This window comes from Uloborus diversus, chromosome 9 (assembly GCF_026930045.1).
Source record: "Uloborus diversus isolate 005 chromosome 9, Udiv.v.3.1, whole genome shotgun sequence".
Taxonomy (NCBI): domain Eukaryota; kingdom Metazoa; phylum Arthropoda; class Arachnida; order Araneae; family Uloboridae; genus Uloborus; species Uloborus diversus.
In genome coordinates this window covers 148,271,862-148,286,994 of record NC_072739.1, presented here as the reverse complement: position 1 = coordinate 148,286,994, position 15,133 = coordinate 148,271,862, and the positions used below count along the sequence as shown (strand labels likewise).

The 15,133-nt window shown below is 33.7% G+C and overlaps 1 protein-coding gene across 1 annotated transcript in view; it reads left to right on the top strand.

Moving 5' to 3' along the window:
• Positions 1-2,210: 2,210 nt before the first annotated feature.
• The window catches only part of LOC129230553 (neprilysin-1-like), a 98,448-nt gene continuing 85,525 nt past the window's right edge, over positions 2,211-15,133 (top strand). The window contains exons 1-3 of the mRNA XM_054864957.1: positions 2,211-2,535; positions 3,516-3,554; positions 12,688-12,849. Coding sequence (XP_054720932.1) covers positions 2,211-2,535; positions 3,516-3,554; positions 12,688-12,849 — 526 coding nt within the window. The remainder of the gene's footprint in view (positions 2,536-3,515; positions 3,555-12,687; positions 12,850-15,133) is intronic.

Below are 15,133 nucleotides of genomic sequence, written 5' to 3'. Positions count from 1 at the left end.
TGCTGACACCTATTTTCATTGAACAAAGTACAAAAAGCTATCTCAAATGAAACAACAAATGAAAAACAAGTTTAAAGAATAAAGAGCAGCATAAACTTTGTGCTGCTGTTTAGTTAGCAAAATGCTAGTCTGTCATCAAAGCATTAAAAACATTTTTGGAAAGCTATCAAAAAAAAAGAAAAAAAAAAGAAAGAATAATAATAATAATACATAAATAAATATTAAACTAAAATAATTTGCTGAAGAAAGTTTTAAAAAAATAAACCAAGTGGTCAACTTACAAAGGGTTTTTTACAATACTCCAAACCAAATTTGGCGAACATTAGTGGTCAAGATAGACAGGTGGTCAAGATAGAGTGGTGGTCAAGTTACAGAGGTTTTCCTTCATTATATGAGATAGGACTAATTCCGTTCCTGACAAAAGCGGTCAACATAGACAGGTGGTCAACTTACAAGGGTGCTCAACTTTACAGGTTTTACTGTGCAATATTCATACGAGTGCACCAACGACAAAGTGCTCGGTTAAAAATTTGAACGTTTCGAGTTCCCACATCAACGTTGGAGTGCAAAAAAAAAAAGATGAAACGGCAGTTTGTGACACTTGTTCGGGTCTAAACTCTCCCCAAGTATACTTCTATAGCTCATAATGTTTTCTGCATAAGTGAAACGAAATAGAAATGTATATTTGTTTTCGAAGTGTCAGTTTATTAGACTAATCGCTTAACGTCGAGACTTCTTCTTGTACTTCCATTTTTTTTTCGTGGTTATTTATTTCATTCTTTTCATTTTATGTAGATAATTATTTCAGCATCAATATACAGTTGCACTCGGTCAATACGAAATATCAAAAATCCCCGAATATATTCGAATTTATTCGTAACAACCGTGAATGAGTCATACTGTAAAAAACCGAAGGAATGCTTACCTATATTTAAAAAATATTACTACTAATACACACATTGTAATCTAACAACTAGTACATTCAGAAAAAAATCATTCATTTCTTAAAAATGAATGTGTTTGGAAAATACTGAAAGAGGAAGATGCTAATCGACAATCGCGTAATAGGTTGTAATCCACAATGAAAAATGAACAGTTTTATCTCCGAGTGAATTGAAAAATCCACAGGTAAACAAATGTACGGGCTTTATTTTTTATGCAAAATATCTATTATTTTCTTTTCGATACACAATTGGACTTCTACTACCTAACAAAATGATGAATAATTTCTTAAAAAGAAAGTTACAGTACTCAACCACGAGCATTTTAAGTAAAGAAATCAGAATTTTTTCTTGTCTTAACCTATACTTTCAATTTAATGTACGTATTACACGTGAAAATTTTTAATGAAATTATTAGCAAGCCAAACATAACGATACCAAAGTGTTCGTTTTAGCAGTTTTATTTTTCGATTCTCCTTTCATTTCCTCTTTACGTTCATATGATAAATACTCTTCGCATTTTCTCACTAGATACCTCGAAGTCAAAAACAAAAAATCTTAAGACTTGGAAAAAAAATATTTCGTGAAAAAAGTTACGATGAAGTCATTAGTGATTTAACTATGAACATTTCGGCTCATTTGTATTCATAGTGTTCGCAAAACAAACGTTTCTCTTTGACTTGTAAATCATGGCTTCGTCAATCTCCCTAAACATTCAGAATTTCGGTTTTTTGAGATGTACCACTATCCTTCTTGGTGTGCAAAATACGTAATAAAAATAAACTGAATAATCAATATAAGTAAAGCCGATGTCGTCAAAAGAAAAAATATTTTAATAAGTTTAAGTTAAATCTTTATTTATTAAACATTTTCGCTAAGATGATTCTTAACCATTTTTTATATTCGTATACTGTCTGACCGCGGATTGTATGGAAAGGCAAACTTCCGGTTTACAGGCGGAAGTGGACGCATCTATTAGTTTTCAGGGATGCCAGATTTTGCTGATGCATATTAGCCATAGCCTCTGAATTAAGCAGAGTCACATTTAAATGAGCAGAACACGCGGATCAAAATTTTACTTTTCTCCCTCATTCGGTTAGACTCGTCTTAACTGAACGTCTGCCAATTCCAGTCAATCCGTGGGTAAACAGTACATACATCGAAATTAAAAGTTTGGAACTACATGCTTTTTATTTTTCCTTTCAGCATCAAGGATGGCATCCAAATTCGACAATCCGGGGCCTTGATTAGCTGCTATCTGCCGGCCCGATGGCTCTCAAAGGTTCCAACGGAGGTTCGACGGAAAACAACCTGCCGGAATATGAGATGCTGGCCAATGGGAACCCTTCTCGCAAGAGGCCACCCATTCGAATCCAAGAGAACCCGTTGTCGGACACAGTCTCCGAAAAGAAGCCGCCCCCGGAGAAAGGGGAGACAGAGATCCGGCTAAGAATAGAGGATCCGGCAACGAGGCCATGCAGCCGGAAGGGCTACCGGACGACGTTCGAGCTCTTAATGAGTGTGACTATCGCAATCCTTGGACTAACTTGCTGCGCGTTATTCTACATGATCTTCCTCCAAGCTGGGCGCAATAGTAAGCCCCTTCATTAAATCTACCAGCTCACCAAAACGTTTACAGCTATGATTAACTTTAACGCAGTGAGGCCTAGCCTACGGCCCGCAGGCCGTATGTGGCCAAAAAATGTATTTGTTGTAATATATATGTCGAAAAGTATGTTTTAGAAACTTCCAACCCATCATCTGCATTTCGTTTTTCGAGTGATTGCTTCAAATTTGAAGCAATCCAGCCGTGCTAAGCACAAAAGTCGTATCTGCAATTTTTTTTTTTTAAATTGAGTTACGGTCACCAGGTGGTTTTTCTTTCACATTTCAACGAAGTACAATGTTTTATGGTCCTTTTAGAACGAGAAATATATTTTTAAAAATTCTGAACACCCGAAGTGGAATTGCAAGATTCCGAAAAATATGAAGCTAAAATGCATTTTTAAGACTACAAATTTGATTTTGTTCTTCGAGAGGAATCCTCCAGAACCCCTTTTTTTCTTTCACTCCACATCATAGAATGAATAATATACTCAGTATTAGGTTCATATTGTTTTGAGAGCATTGGGTGACACTACAATTTACCGCCCCTTGTGTCACCCATGCTAGGTATGCCACTGGGAGAGAGAAAGGAAAATTTATAAACCAAAACTGTTGTTAACATTATTGATAATTATTTTATTAAATACATGTTTTCCAATAACCAATATCTGAATATTTGGCTCCAAGTTTGTGACATTGTCTCTAATCGTGTCTTTTGATTTGTACCATTGAACAAAATAGCGGGTAACACATATTAACTTACCGGGACAGATGTGGCCGTACGTTCGACGGACTGCGTTAAAGAATACGGACCCTCCCCGCCCCCCCCCTTTTTTTTGGTGATTCCGCATTTTGCAGTCAACATCGCATTAAATAGATCAAACTATTCATGCTACAAATTCTACCCTGTTAATACTTGATGGTAATGCTTGGAAAAAGATTGGAGTAACATTGTGTTTTATTTTCCAGGTTTGAATATTTGCCTCACCCCAGAATGCGTCAAAACAGGTAATTGTCAACGTTCGGTTTATTTCTTCAAATAATATTGAGCCTTCTGGACATGTTTTTATTCAATCTCTTTTTTGTGCCATTTTATAACTACTAATGAAGTTTCAGGAAAACAAATACAATGTAGTCCCGTTATAGCGAACTCCAAAGGACCGTAAATATTTATTGCTGTAACGAGAATTTAGTTGTGATTGAAATCGTTGTAACGGGATTTCACTGTATGTATTTTCATCTCCTTTGCTGCCTGCCTATCTCAAACACAAAATATGTTTATGTGTTACTCTGCAAACGTTAAAATATTTTTTGAGCACGCACACGTGTCCTCTTTTTTTCGGGTATTTTCAAACACATGTTTTGTAACAAATTTTATAACACTTATTGAGCTGTACACCTTTTGAAATTTTTAGGAACGCATTTTAAGAACATTTTTTGAACTCTGTCTCTTTTTTACTTTCTTTTACAAAATAAGGAAGTATTGTATTCGCGAAAAAAAATTTCACTCAAAATTCGACATTAATTTCCATTTTGCTCACCCCCGAATTAATGTTGAGTTTTTTTTTTCAACCCGACCACACGCGGATTAGTGCCTAAGAACGTATAAACACCCGAAATATCCATTTTGTCATTTCCCGAGTTAATTCCAACGACTTTTCTCGTGACGTCCGTATGTACGTATGTATGTATGTGCGTATGTATGTCGCATAACACAATAACGGTATGTCCTAGCTAGTTGGAATTTGGTACGTAGACTCCTAGTGGGTTCTAGTTGTGCACCTTCCCTTTTGGTTGCATTCGGATGTTTCTAAAGTGCCCTTTTGGGGTGAAATTATTGTTTAATTTCGATGTATACAAGTGGTGTTATAATTTGGCGGACACTTGGCGAATATCGCCAGTATATTGGTCACCAAGTTTTGTCGCTAAAGTGGCGACAAATTTGGCGATTTTTTTTAAAAACTGGTTTTAATTTAGCCACCGGTGGTGATATTTAGAGAGTAAATTATTAAATCACATTAAAATTGCCAATGATGGGAAAATGACATTAAAATTGGAGTAAAAGGCAGTCATGTGATGCACACATCAGCTCGTTTGCAGCATAATTTTTGAAACTGTTACGGATCAAGCAGCTTTTCCCAAACCGTTGTCTTTTAACGATTTCTGTTAGTCTCATATTGATTCTACTGACTGGTAATTAAGAAAAGCTGTAAAAAACTTTGTACGTTTGAAAAAAAGGAGTGTTTCTTTTATTACACTAATAGTCATCTCAAATTAAAAAAAATAATAATAATGTGGATTTTTTTTCTTGAATTTTTCTATAAAAAATTCAAACCTGAAAGGAAGATTACGTTACGCTACTTTCCGCTCTAACTATGTTCAGTCCTGATGTCACTGTAGTTCCATTGCAATCATTTTTTGAATGTGCAATTCATTACGAAACTTTCTCCCATCTGGAGATTAACCCTCCTCCCCCCCCCCCTCTCCTCGGATGTAAGGAAGAAAGCGAAGATTTCACAAGTGTGCTCATCTGTGCCCTAATTAGTTTTTCAATATGTTCCCAATCAATTCTCAAATGTTTTGCCAAATGGTTCACAATTGTGCTCCCAATTTATTATTTAAAGTTTTAGGATTCGGAACATATCAGTGCACTGTATTCATTGCAGAACACATTGGACGGACATAGATTCAGAACACATTTTAGTACAAATCCGGAAAACAGAAACATTTTTCTGAATTAAACTGTTCCAAACGTTGTTCCAACACGTGAAGGGAAGTTGTAGGGTTTTTTTTTTCCTTAACTGACTTTTTTTTAGCTGGTATGCTTTGAAACAATCCCGAGCAAATAAAATGTAATTTATTATTCAGGGTTGATCAATCAAAGGAAAACGATATAATATATTCGTATTTCTTTTTATTAATGTATTTTTCTGTCGATCAGTATCTGAAATTTCAACTGCAAGTGTTTGCTTTAAATAATCGGCTTTAGAAAACTTAAAATCAGTGTAAGTGCAATTTTTTTATTAAATCTATGCTTCTTTTAGTACGTTAACCGCGGGAATGAACTGGAGAAAACAGACATAAAAAAGCGTTCCACTTACTTCAAGCGCATGCTCAGAGATTTGCTTTTATTAACACGCTTAACTATTCATCTAAAGCGAAGCTTCCGTGGCACAATCGGTTAGCGCGATCGGCGGTTAATTAAAGTGAACTTCAGTTAACACAGCTAAATTTATCAATTCAACATTATAAACTTCAACATGAGAAGCTTATGGAATTTTATTAAGAAAAACACTTAGTTCATGTTGGCCAGTCCTGCAATTGCCTTAAAAAAAAATTCCTGTCACTTTAATGAAAAGCTGTTTTCTCGAAAAAAAATTTGCGTCTTTTTCTCAAAAACGATTTTCTATTTATCATGCAGGTTTAATGGCAGTGTTGCCAGATTAGGGAAAATTTCCCCATTTTGGGGAAATGTGGTGCTCTCCGGGGAAATGAGTTTTGAGGGGAATTCTTTGGGGAAAATTTTTTTTCTTGGGGAAAACCTTGGGAAAGAAAAAACCTCGGGGAAAAAAGAATTTTTTTCGTGTTTAGATTCATGACAAGAAGTAGTAGTTACATTGTTTGTATCAAATAGCGTTGGTTTAGCTTTGCTCAACTTTATGGAATTCGCATTTCGCATTATATGGAATATTATGCTACGGAATTCGCATTAATGTTCTACGTGAGTAACTAGTTGATACGTGAAACAGGTACAAATAAGTGTGATGAAGAATGTTCTTGGATAAATATATACAAAAATCGTAGTTTAAATGTCCATACAGAAGCAGAGTAGTAAATGCAAGTAGAAAAATAAACATTTGGCTATTTCTTATCTTTCAGTCAGGCGCTTGTATTTATGAATAGCGGCACCCCACGGAAAATTGGGGGAACGGTCTAGCCACTATGCGCGTCACAGAGATCCTGACAGACAGAGAGATATTCACACAGAAAGACTTTCAGCTTTATTATTAGTAAAGATAAAGAAAGCTAAAAATAAAGAAGAAAAAAAAGCGAAAATGGGAAGAAAAAAAAAGTTGGGGAATTTTATAAGAAAATTTGGCTATTTGGGGGGAAAAAAATTTTTTTCAAGAGACAAAAATATTAAAGGAAGTCGATTCATTTTAAGAAAATATTAGTGGAAAAATAATTTTTGAATTTGGGGAATTTTGATAGAAAACATCGCTTTTTGGGGAAAAGTTGGTAGGGAATTGGGGAAATCTGGATTTGACCATCTGGCAACACTGTTTAATGGACGCTATCATGCTGTGGTAAATATTTGAGTTCAATTTCAGTAGCCGAAAAGATTCAGTTCAAAGTCTCTGGGGCCATTCCAAGGAAAACGGCTATATTGTCAGCACGTGACAGTTAATATATTTCATTTAAAAAATAATAATTTAAAGGGATAATGAAAAAAAAACTTTGTTTAATAAATCGAACGTATGTATGATTTCTTAAGCAAAAGTGTTTGTTTATTATCTTAAAGTATTGTTACAAATTCTGTAAACAGTAATTATTTTTGTGATTAATTTGTCGTAATCTAGCTAAATTTGGCATTTATTTAATTATCTTTCATCTAAAATTATTGTAGTAACGTAACCTGTAAAAAGTTTCTTGTAATGAATATACAACCCCGTACATTCGGCTGAAGATACGATTCCCTCATTTCTGAATGATAAAATTTGTGAATGCAAAGAAATAAGATAACGGTCTACGATTTTCGAGAATCTTGTGGAAATTTGAGAGTTCTCTTTCGATGTCTATAAATAGCCGTCCCGCATGATAAAAAGTCAGTCTCGATTGAGAATTTGTACTGAGAGTGTATTAGCTCTGTTTATTGCGAGGCATTTCGCTGTGTTGTTTTTCGTATTTGGAAGTAAATACGTGTGTAACCATTGAGTTTACGGTGTTGATTGATATTTGCTTAATTGCTGATGATTAATTTAGCAGTTGTTAACGATCTTTCCTGTACACAGTGTAAATAAATCTCCTGTGTTTTTCTCAAGAACTGTGTCGTTCTTTCAAGAAAGTTGAAACTGCATTGGAATCTTTAACAGTATTAATAATTTTTATATTTTTAGTGAAACATGTTAGCTGTCCGTTACGGGACAAAATGGAGGCTATTCCGTGGAATGGCTCTAAGGTTTTGATTGTACATCTCATTTTCCATATAACTCATAGGTTGCATTCGACGAACCTCACCGGTCGACCGGTAAGTAACCGGTTACAAACCGCAGCGTTCTATGATCAACCGGTTACCTTACCGGTTACCATTCTAAGCAGTTGATTGGTTGATTGGAGCACGTGATCATTAGTTGTCACGTGATTAACTAACCGGTCGCTCTCGGTCGTGCTCGTCGAACGCAAGCATAGTTACTCCAAGTTGCAGGATAGTTTAAAAACAGGATAATATTTTTAATGGTTTAAGTAATTATTACTTTTTTATCTTGGATATCTTCACAATACTTAAGACGTTTTTATTCAGTTTTATGTCAATAAAATTAATAGCACTATTAATATATGGATGGGGTAGTTTAAAATAAAAAAGTTTTACAAAAAAAGTTATGCTGAGCGAGTGTGGGTGGGTCATTCCCACGAAAATAGTCAAGTCCGACATTGTTGAATTTCTCTTAACAATTTAAATAACTTGCACTAAGTAATCATACATTATATTGATCCTCCATTTGTTTGTCAAATAGAGTATTAATGCCTCGTACATAAGTGATTTATGAAGGGTGTTTAAATATTTTGATCACTTCCTGTGGCACAGTGGCGAATGGAGAAACAACAGAGTGGACAAATAAGCTTTTTTGAAAAAATCGTTCTAATAATAAAGAAAAGTTGCAATTACAGAACAAGAAAGAAAAATGAAATAATGATTAGAAAAAAACATTTTTTTCTATCATTAATACGAATATAACAAAGTGGACATTCAGTAGTTACAATTAATTATCAGAAGGAAAAAAAGATTTAAACTCACCTTGTTTGCTGACTGTAGAATTCATAAGAGCTAACTACGAACGGGAGTATGTTTTGAAACACCTTGATTCTCTATTTGTTGTTGAATTTCTTTAAAGATGAAATTTCCTTTTAAATTTCACTCATCATAAAACGGATAAAACTTCTATTAGTTTTAGGAAACAATGTAAAGTATCGAAACCTTCAAGGCGCACAATTTTTTACCCTTAAGTAGGCTATTGTGTGGAGCAATTTCTATGTTTTTTTAACTTTTGAAATAAGTTAAAAAATTTGGAGAATATTCTTTTAGTTATGTATTGCCTAAAAATATCAATTTTGTAAGTTTTTTTTTTTTTTTTGTCTTCAACTCCTTCCCTTCCGTCCTTCATTCAATAAATAAATTTATTTTTGTACCTAATCCTAGAAGCACAGTTTCACTTAAAACTAAAAGCATTCCTCTTTAAATATTCAAATATCAACGCACTCCACGAGAAAAGTAAGCTATTAAAAAAGTAACCATTAACAAAATTTTTAACTTTAGAAAGTAGATTTTTTTCTTATAATGCGGAATAAAAAATATACGTCAACTGTTCCATCAAGTCCACAAAATTCAGTCTTTATTTTAGTGAAATATTAGTGAAAGAACATATAAAGTAAATCTATGTTTTTCACTAGTTATCTAATGCAGCGGGGGGGGGGGATCATGGCTTTATTAATTCGTTAGCGAATTCGTGGACTACATTAACAGCTGAAATTTTTAATAACTCTCTTGAACAAAAAGCAAGAATAAGCAAAAAGATGATTTCAAAAGAAGGAAAAAACTCAACTATAATTTTTCACCGTTGGGTTGAGGAAAAAAAAAATTACTTTTCATTTAATTGGAAATGTTCCATCGACTTATGAAATCTCAGTGAAGCAAAAGTCATCACTTACTCAAAATCTTTTCAAATCTGATTCGTATAAATGAAGAAAAATCGTGCCCCGATGGGAAATCAATAAAAGAATCGACTTAAAAGAGAAAAGAAAAATCATTTCAGACCTGGACATAAACGGGAGATAGTTAAACCAGGCGCGGGAGAAACTGGTGTATTCTATTTCAAACGATCCGTTTAAAAATCGAAAAATGATATTTATCATTTTAGAAGTTTTTATTTCAGATGTTGAATTTTTAATGATTTCTGTTTTATTGAACAAACGTCAAGCGCATTAAAATTTCTCTAAGTGAATCATATCCTTTTAAATTTGTAGCTGTATTAAAGCGAGGAAAAACTTTAATTTAATTTACTGGTGACCCTCTAACATCGTTTTTAGGGATCAGAAAGATGATAAAGGAATGAACTAATTCTTAACTTCGTTAAATTCACTGTGAGTACACCACTGCAAATTTTCATCACACATTGGAAGCACGTTTAGAGGACTTCAACTCAAGAAAATTGGGTGTGTGTGTGTGTATGTGTGTGTGTGACTTGAATCTGCACTGTGTTCCAAAATAAAGAATATAAAGGAAGTGTTCCGACTGTGTTCCGTTGAAGATATTTGCTAAATTTTAACGTGGGAACACGTTCGAGAACAGATTGAGGGCATATTTGAGAACGAGACTAGTTTTGAGAACAGATTTGAGACTAGTTTTGAGAACAGGTTTGAGACACTTCTGAGAATAGATTTGAGATACATTTGAGAACAGATCTGAGATACATTTCAGAACAGATGAGATACACATTTGAGAACAGTTTGGGGATACATTTTGAAACAATTGTGAAGTAATCGTTTTCTTTGTTACAACGATAATGACAAGCAAACGGATGGTTGGTTTAATAGGTTTAATATCGGATTAGAGCTGCACAGATTGAGATGGTGTCAACAAAGATATTCTTTGGTGTCAACGTTCAGCCCTAAAAATGGTTTGGAGTCATGCCATAACAATTTTCATCCGCAATCGAGGGGATGGCTCTCCTACTTCGGTAGACCGACGTTCAGTACCCCGCGGTTGCAGGAAATAGAGCACATGGCAGTGGCGCAGGTAATAAGGGTTCTCACGCCATCGCCATCTTGGTTAAAAGGAAACCATTTTGGAAATATGATCCTCTCAAGTACCTAATGGCCGAAGTTAGTACTGCTTGACATTTGCTGTTGCAATAGGAACCAAGCCTACTCACTCACCCGATGCTCACAGAAATATCCCTGATCGCAACCATGGCCCCACTTAATCTGAAATTCACGGCAACAAAGAGGGCGCTACAGGCAGGGCCCGATTAACCTATGAAATTAGGGTAAGATCAGCCTCATTTTGCCCCCTCCCCTCTTTTATTTTAGCATTTGCATTGAACATTTACTATCAAGGAGCTACTTTCAATGGTTAATGAAAAATTAAAGGGTTATATTACGCATAAAAGAATTCTAGTTTATTACTTCCGGAGCTCAGTGATAGTGATTTGACCTCAATAAATTTTATATGAATTTCAATTTGACATTAAATTAAGTAAAAGATATTGCTAAAAAATAATAGTTTAAAAAACTAAAAAAACACGCTTTCGTAGCAAAATGAACTAAAAAGTGAAATAATAAATAATCTTTGGATGATAGTAGTTGACCAATCACTTAATTTTAATGTAATACAAAAAAGCGTGGGGTGCTGTCTATTTACATTTTTGCTTGGACAACAAATGGAAGAAATTCAAGAGAACTGATAAGAAGCCCCCCACGCTCTTTTGTATTATATTAAAATTAAGTGATTGGTCAACTACTATCATCCAAAGATTATTTTTCACTTTTTAGTTCATTTTGCTACGAAAGCGTGTTTTTTTAGTTTTTTAAACTATTATTTTATTTTTCTGTTTTTTAGTCTTTTCTTGGAGAATTATCAGGCGACGAAATTATTTATAAAACGAGTGCGAGGTAATATGTTAAAGTTAAGACAAGAGCACCCCGATGGGAAGCTACTGTGAGTCATCGATGTATGTTTGCGGAAATCATATTTATATTACTTTGAAAATTTGAGATGCATTTGAATAAAAGTTTTGTTAAACAATGGTCTGATCAGCAATGAATTTCCAATTGATGGCTCACCTAAATTTTGGCATGAAATTAGTTAAAAACAATTATATTTCATGTTCTAATTATCTTGGAACATTGGAACAAATTTTGTCTGATGCAGAAAAATTAATGGTTTTTGTAGATATTTTTAAATAATTTTTGTGAGTATTTTTTAATGTATTTTTTAAAATTTTTCCTTTTTCACATTGTTGGATTTATGCCAAAATATTGATTAAAATTAAAGGAAACTAACAATTAAAAGAGTTAATTAATTAATTTGATTATAGAATATTGCATTGTCATCGGGTCTGAGGTCGCGTGCCAAATTTCAAAAGAATCCGATCGCAGGAAGGGGGATAAATTTGAGCTGCAAGATTCCGTTACAAGATACATACATACATACATACAGGTGAAGCTAATAAAAGCGTGTTGAAAATAGTGCTTGTTTAACATTACGTTAAATGTTACATTGTTGCATAATATAAGCCATTAAATTATCTTAGATCTAAGTAGGGTAGTCAGTCCAGAAATGAACATATAAGTCTTAATTGAAAAAAAAAAGGCTTTATATCGTTGTTAAATAATAATATTTAGTGGAATTTGAAATTAAAACCTTTTTTTTTTTGTAATATATAATTATTATTACTTTCAAAAGAACTAAAAAGTGCTCATTGTTTCTTTTTGGGGCATTTTAAATTACAAAGAGGCACAACGAACCGGTAAATGAAATCTAACCAGTGACCAAACGCAAAATGCTCTGCTTCTTTTCTTTCTAAAATTGTAGAGCATGAAGTTATCGACTTCTGCCAATTTATCATAAGAATAAACTTGAAAACTTATTGTAAAAAATTAAATTTAACAATTTAAAAAAAAGATTTTATCATTTCCTGGGTGGTCATTCCAAGCTCGTCAGCTTGCGAGATCGAGATTCTCGCTCACGTGATCGGTTGTGACGTAGAAATGTCGCAACAGATCACGTGAGCGAGAATCTCGATCTCGCAAGCTGACGAGCTTGGAATGACCGTCCCTACAACTTGATGTTTTATTACTAAAATAAAACACGCACATAATCGTTTACTTTTCATACGTGAGGCTAAGGTTTAGTCTGTTTCAGCTGCGTCCCTACTAAACGCCATGGACCAAACTTCAGATCCATGCGAAGACTTCTTCCAGTTCGCGTGCGGTACGTGGAACAAACTTCACATGATCCCTCAGGACAGGAGTAGTATCAGCACGTTTGAGGTCATGGCAGATGACCTTCAAGTGATATTGAAAGGTTAGTTTCTTTTTGAGCAATCACTATTTCTTATTGCTTTTACTTGACTGTAGTTGATGATCCTTTTTTTTTTTTTCTATGCTTATAATGCAAACTCCTCTGGTCCACGTGCCTCCACGAGCATATGGCCCTCTTCGTGGGTGGTGGCGCCCATGTCTTCTAGATTCGACTTTATTTATACCCGTTTTTTTCGAATTTACACAAGCCTTTTCAGACAGAAACGCCATCCAGCACATAGCACCCAACTTCCAGCCCCTGGTTTTCATTTGAAATGTGACGCCTTGAATAAAAATTATGTCTCTCGCAAATCCTGATTGCAATAAGAACCATTCGTATGAACTAAAACCCCAACAAGTAAGGGTCCTATTGCAATTCATGATAGCGAAAAACATAATTTGAATTTCAGATGTCAAAATTCAAACTAATGCTAGGGACTGGATACTATAATGCGTGCTGAACTAAAATAAAATTTTGAATTGACCAAGTAAACTTTACCCAGATTAAAAAAATTATAGGAATAGTCATATTCTGAACTTTTGTTCCTAATCTCTCTTCTAATTACGAAACAAAAGAGCACACACATAAAGGTAACAGACATACATGGTACTTTTTTTTTTTTTTTTTTTGCAATTGGTAGCTTAATAATTGTTTGTCATGAGGAAAAAAGGTTCTTTACTAAGAGTTTTACTTACCACTAAGATAAAATAATTTAAATTGTCTTTAACTAGTTCGTTTTATAGATATGTTCTATTCCTGCAAAATTTGCATTAATAGAAATTCAAAAGCAATTAAGACGAACTCAATAGTAAAACTGGTAAATTTATGCCGTAAATAGTTTGTTTATCATAATGTTTTTTCACATTATTTATGTAAAACATAGTTCATTATAGTGAATTTTTTTAGTTACTTCGAAGACAGATTACAGCTCATAATCTTTTTCACTGATTTCGTTCTTCCGATAAGCTATTTGTTTACTTTTGCATAATTCTGCCATGAGAAGGTAAAGGGCAGTAACTCGTTTTTTTTCTTTTTTTTTTTTTTTGCAATTTTGTCACCTATTGTACGTTAACTTTATTACACAAACTTGCTTATTTGAACCTCCGCTAAAAAAAAGCACGAAAAAAGCGTCCAAATCCAACTTTTCCTAACTGTTAATAATGATTTGAAAACTTGTTTCTTCAATGTCTTGAAAACGTATTTTGCAGATACTGTCGTTTACCTGCTCACGATAGAAGTCCAATATGCATGCTTTAGTATATTTTATTATGCTTTAATGCATGCAAAGGCATGCATTAAAGCATAAAAGTTATTCCTTAAAATCATTCAGTTATTCTAAAATATTATTACTTTTATCATTTTAGTTATTTATTCGATTTATTATTATTTTTTAAAGTCATTTTAATTTTTGTAAACAGAACAATTAATGATTTTTCGGTTCTACGCAAACAGCAAACACATTCGGAAAATATTTTGTTCGATACGATATTATTTCAGTTCAGTTCAAACAATGACCTGAAATTCTTTCACAAATCCTGCCAATGTGCGAAATATTCCAAGTCAAGTTCATTCCTCCGAGCATTGAAATACCAATTGAAATGGGGTCGTTTCTAAAATTTTAAAGTATTTTTTTCTGAAAGAGCATGCTTAAAAACATAGGATCTGACCTTTTTTTAAATATTTTGTTTAAGTTTAATATTTTTAAAAAATTACTTAAATCGGCTCGCTTTTATTGCTGACATTTCTTGCCGATGACATCACAAATGATGAAATGCCGTTCTGTGTTGCCATTCACGGTCCAAAATATTTAATTCGCATCTTTACTCACGAGTATTGGCAACAATATGGTGGATAGCAAGGGTAGAGCGCAATTTTAATTCGCTTTTTGATTATCATAACGTGGAAACGCAGTGAAAAATACATCACAGGACATCATTTGTGACGTCATAAAGATCACGCCTTGTTTTCAAAATCAGACATTTTAAAAATTAATTAAAAATGACTGTTGGGAAAATGAAAGTATTTTCTGGGTCCATGATATTTTTTTTTTTTTTTTTTTTTACTCATTCTGTCAATTTCAGTGACTAAAGTTAGTACTTTTGACTGAAGGAAACAACCCCATTACTGACGCTGCACTATCTACAAATTTAGCAACTTAATTCTTTCGCAGCCCTTTTGCCCTTTTCATTTGAAAATCTGTGAGAAATTAATGAACTATTCTGACGTTTAAATAAATTCATTGTTTGAAATAACGAAATGACTTTGGAATCAAAAGTTAAATTATTAA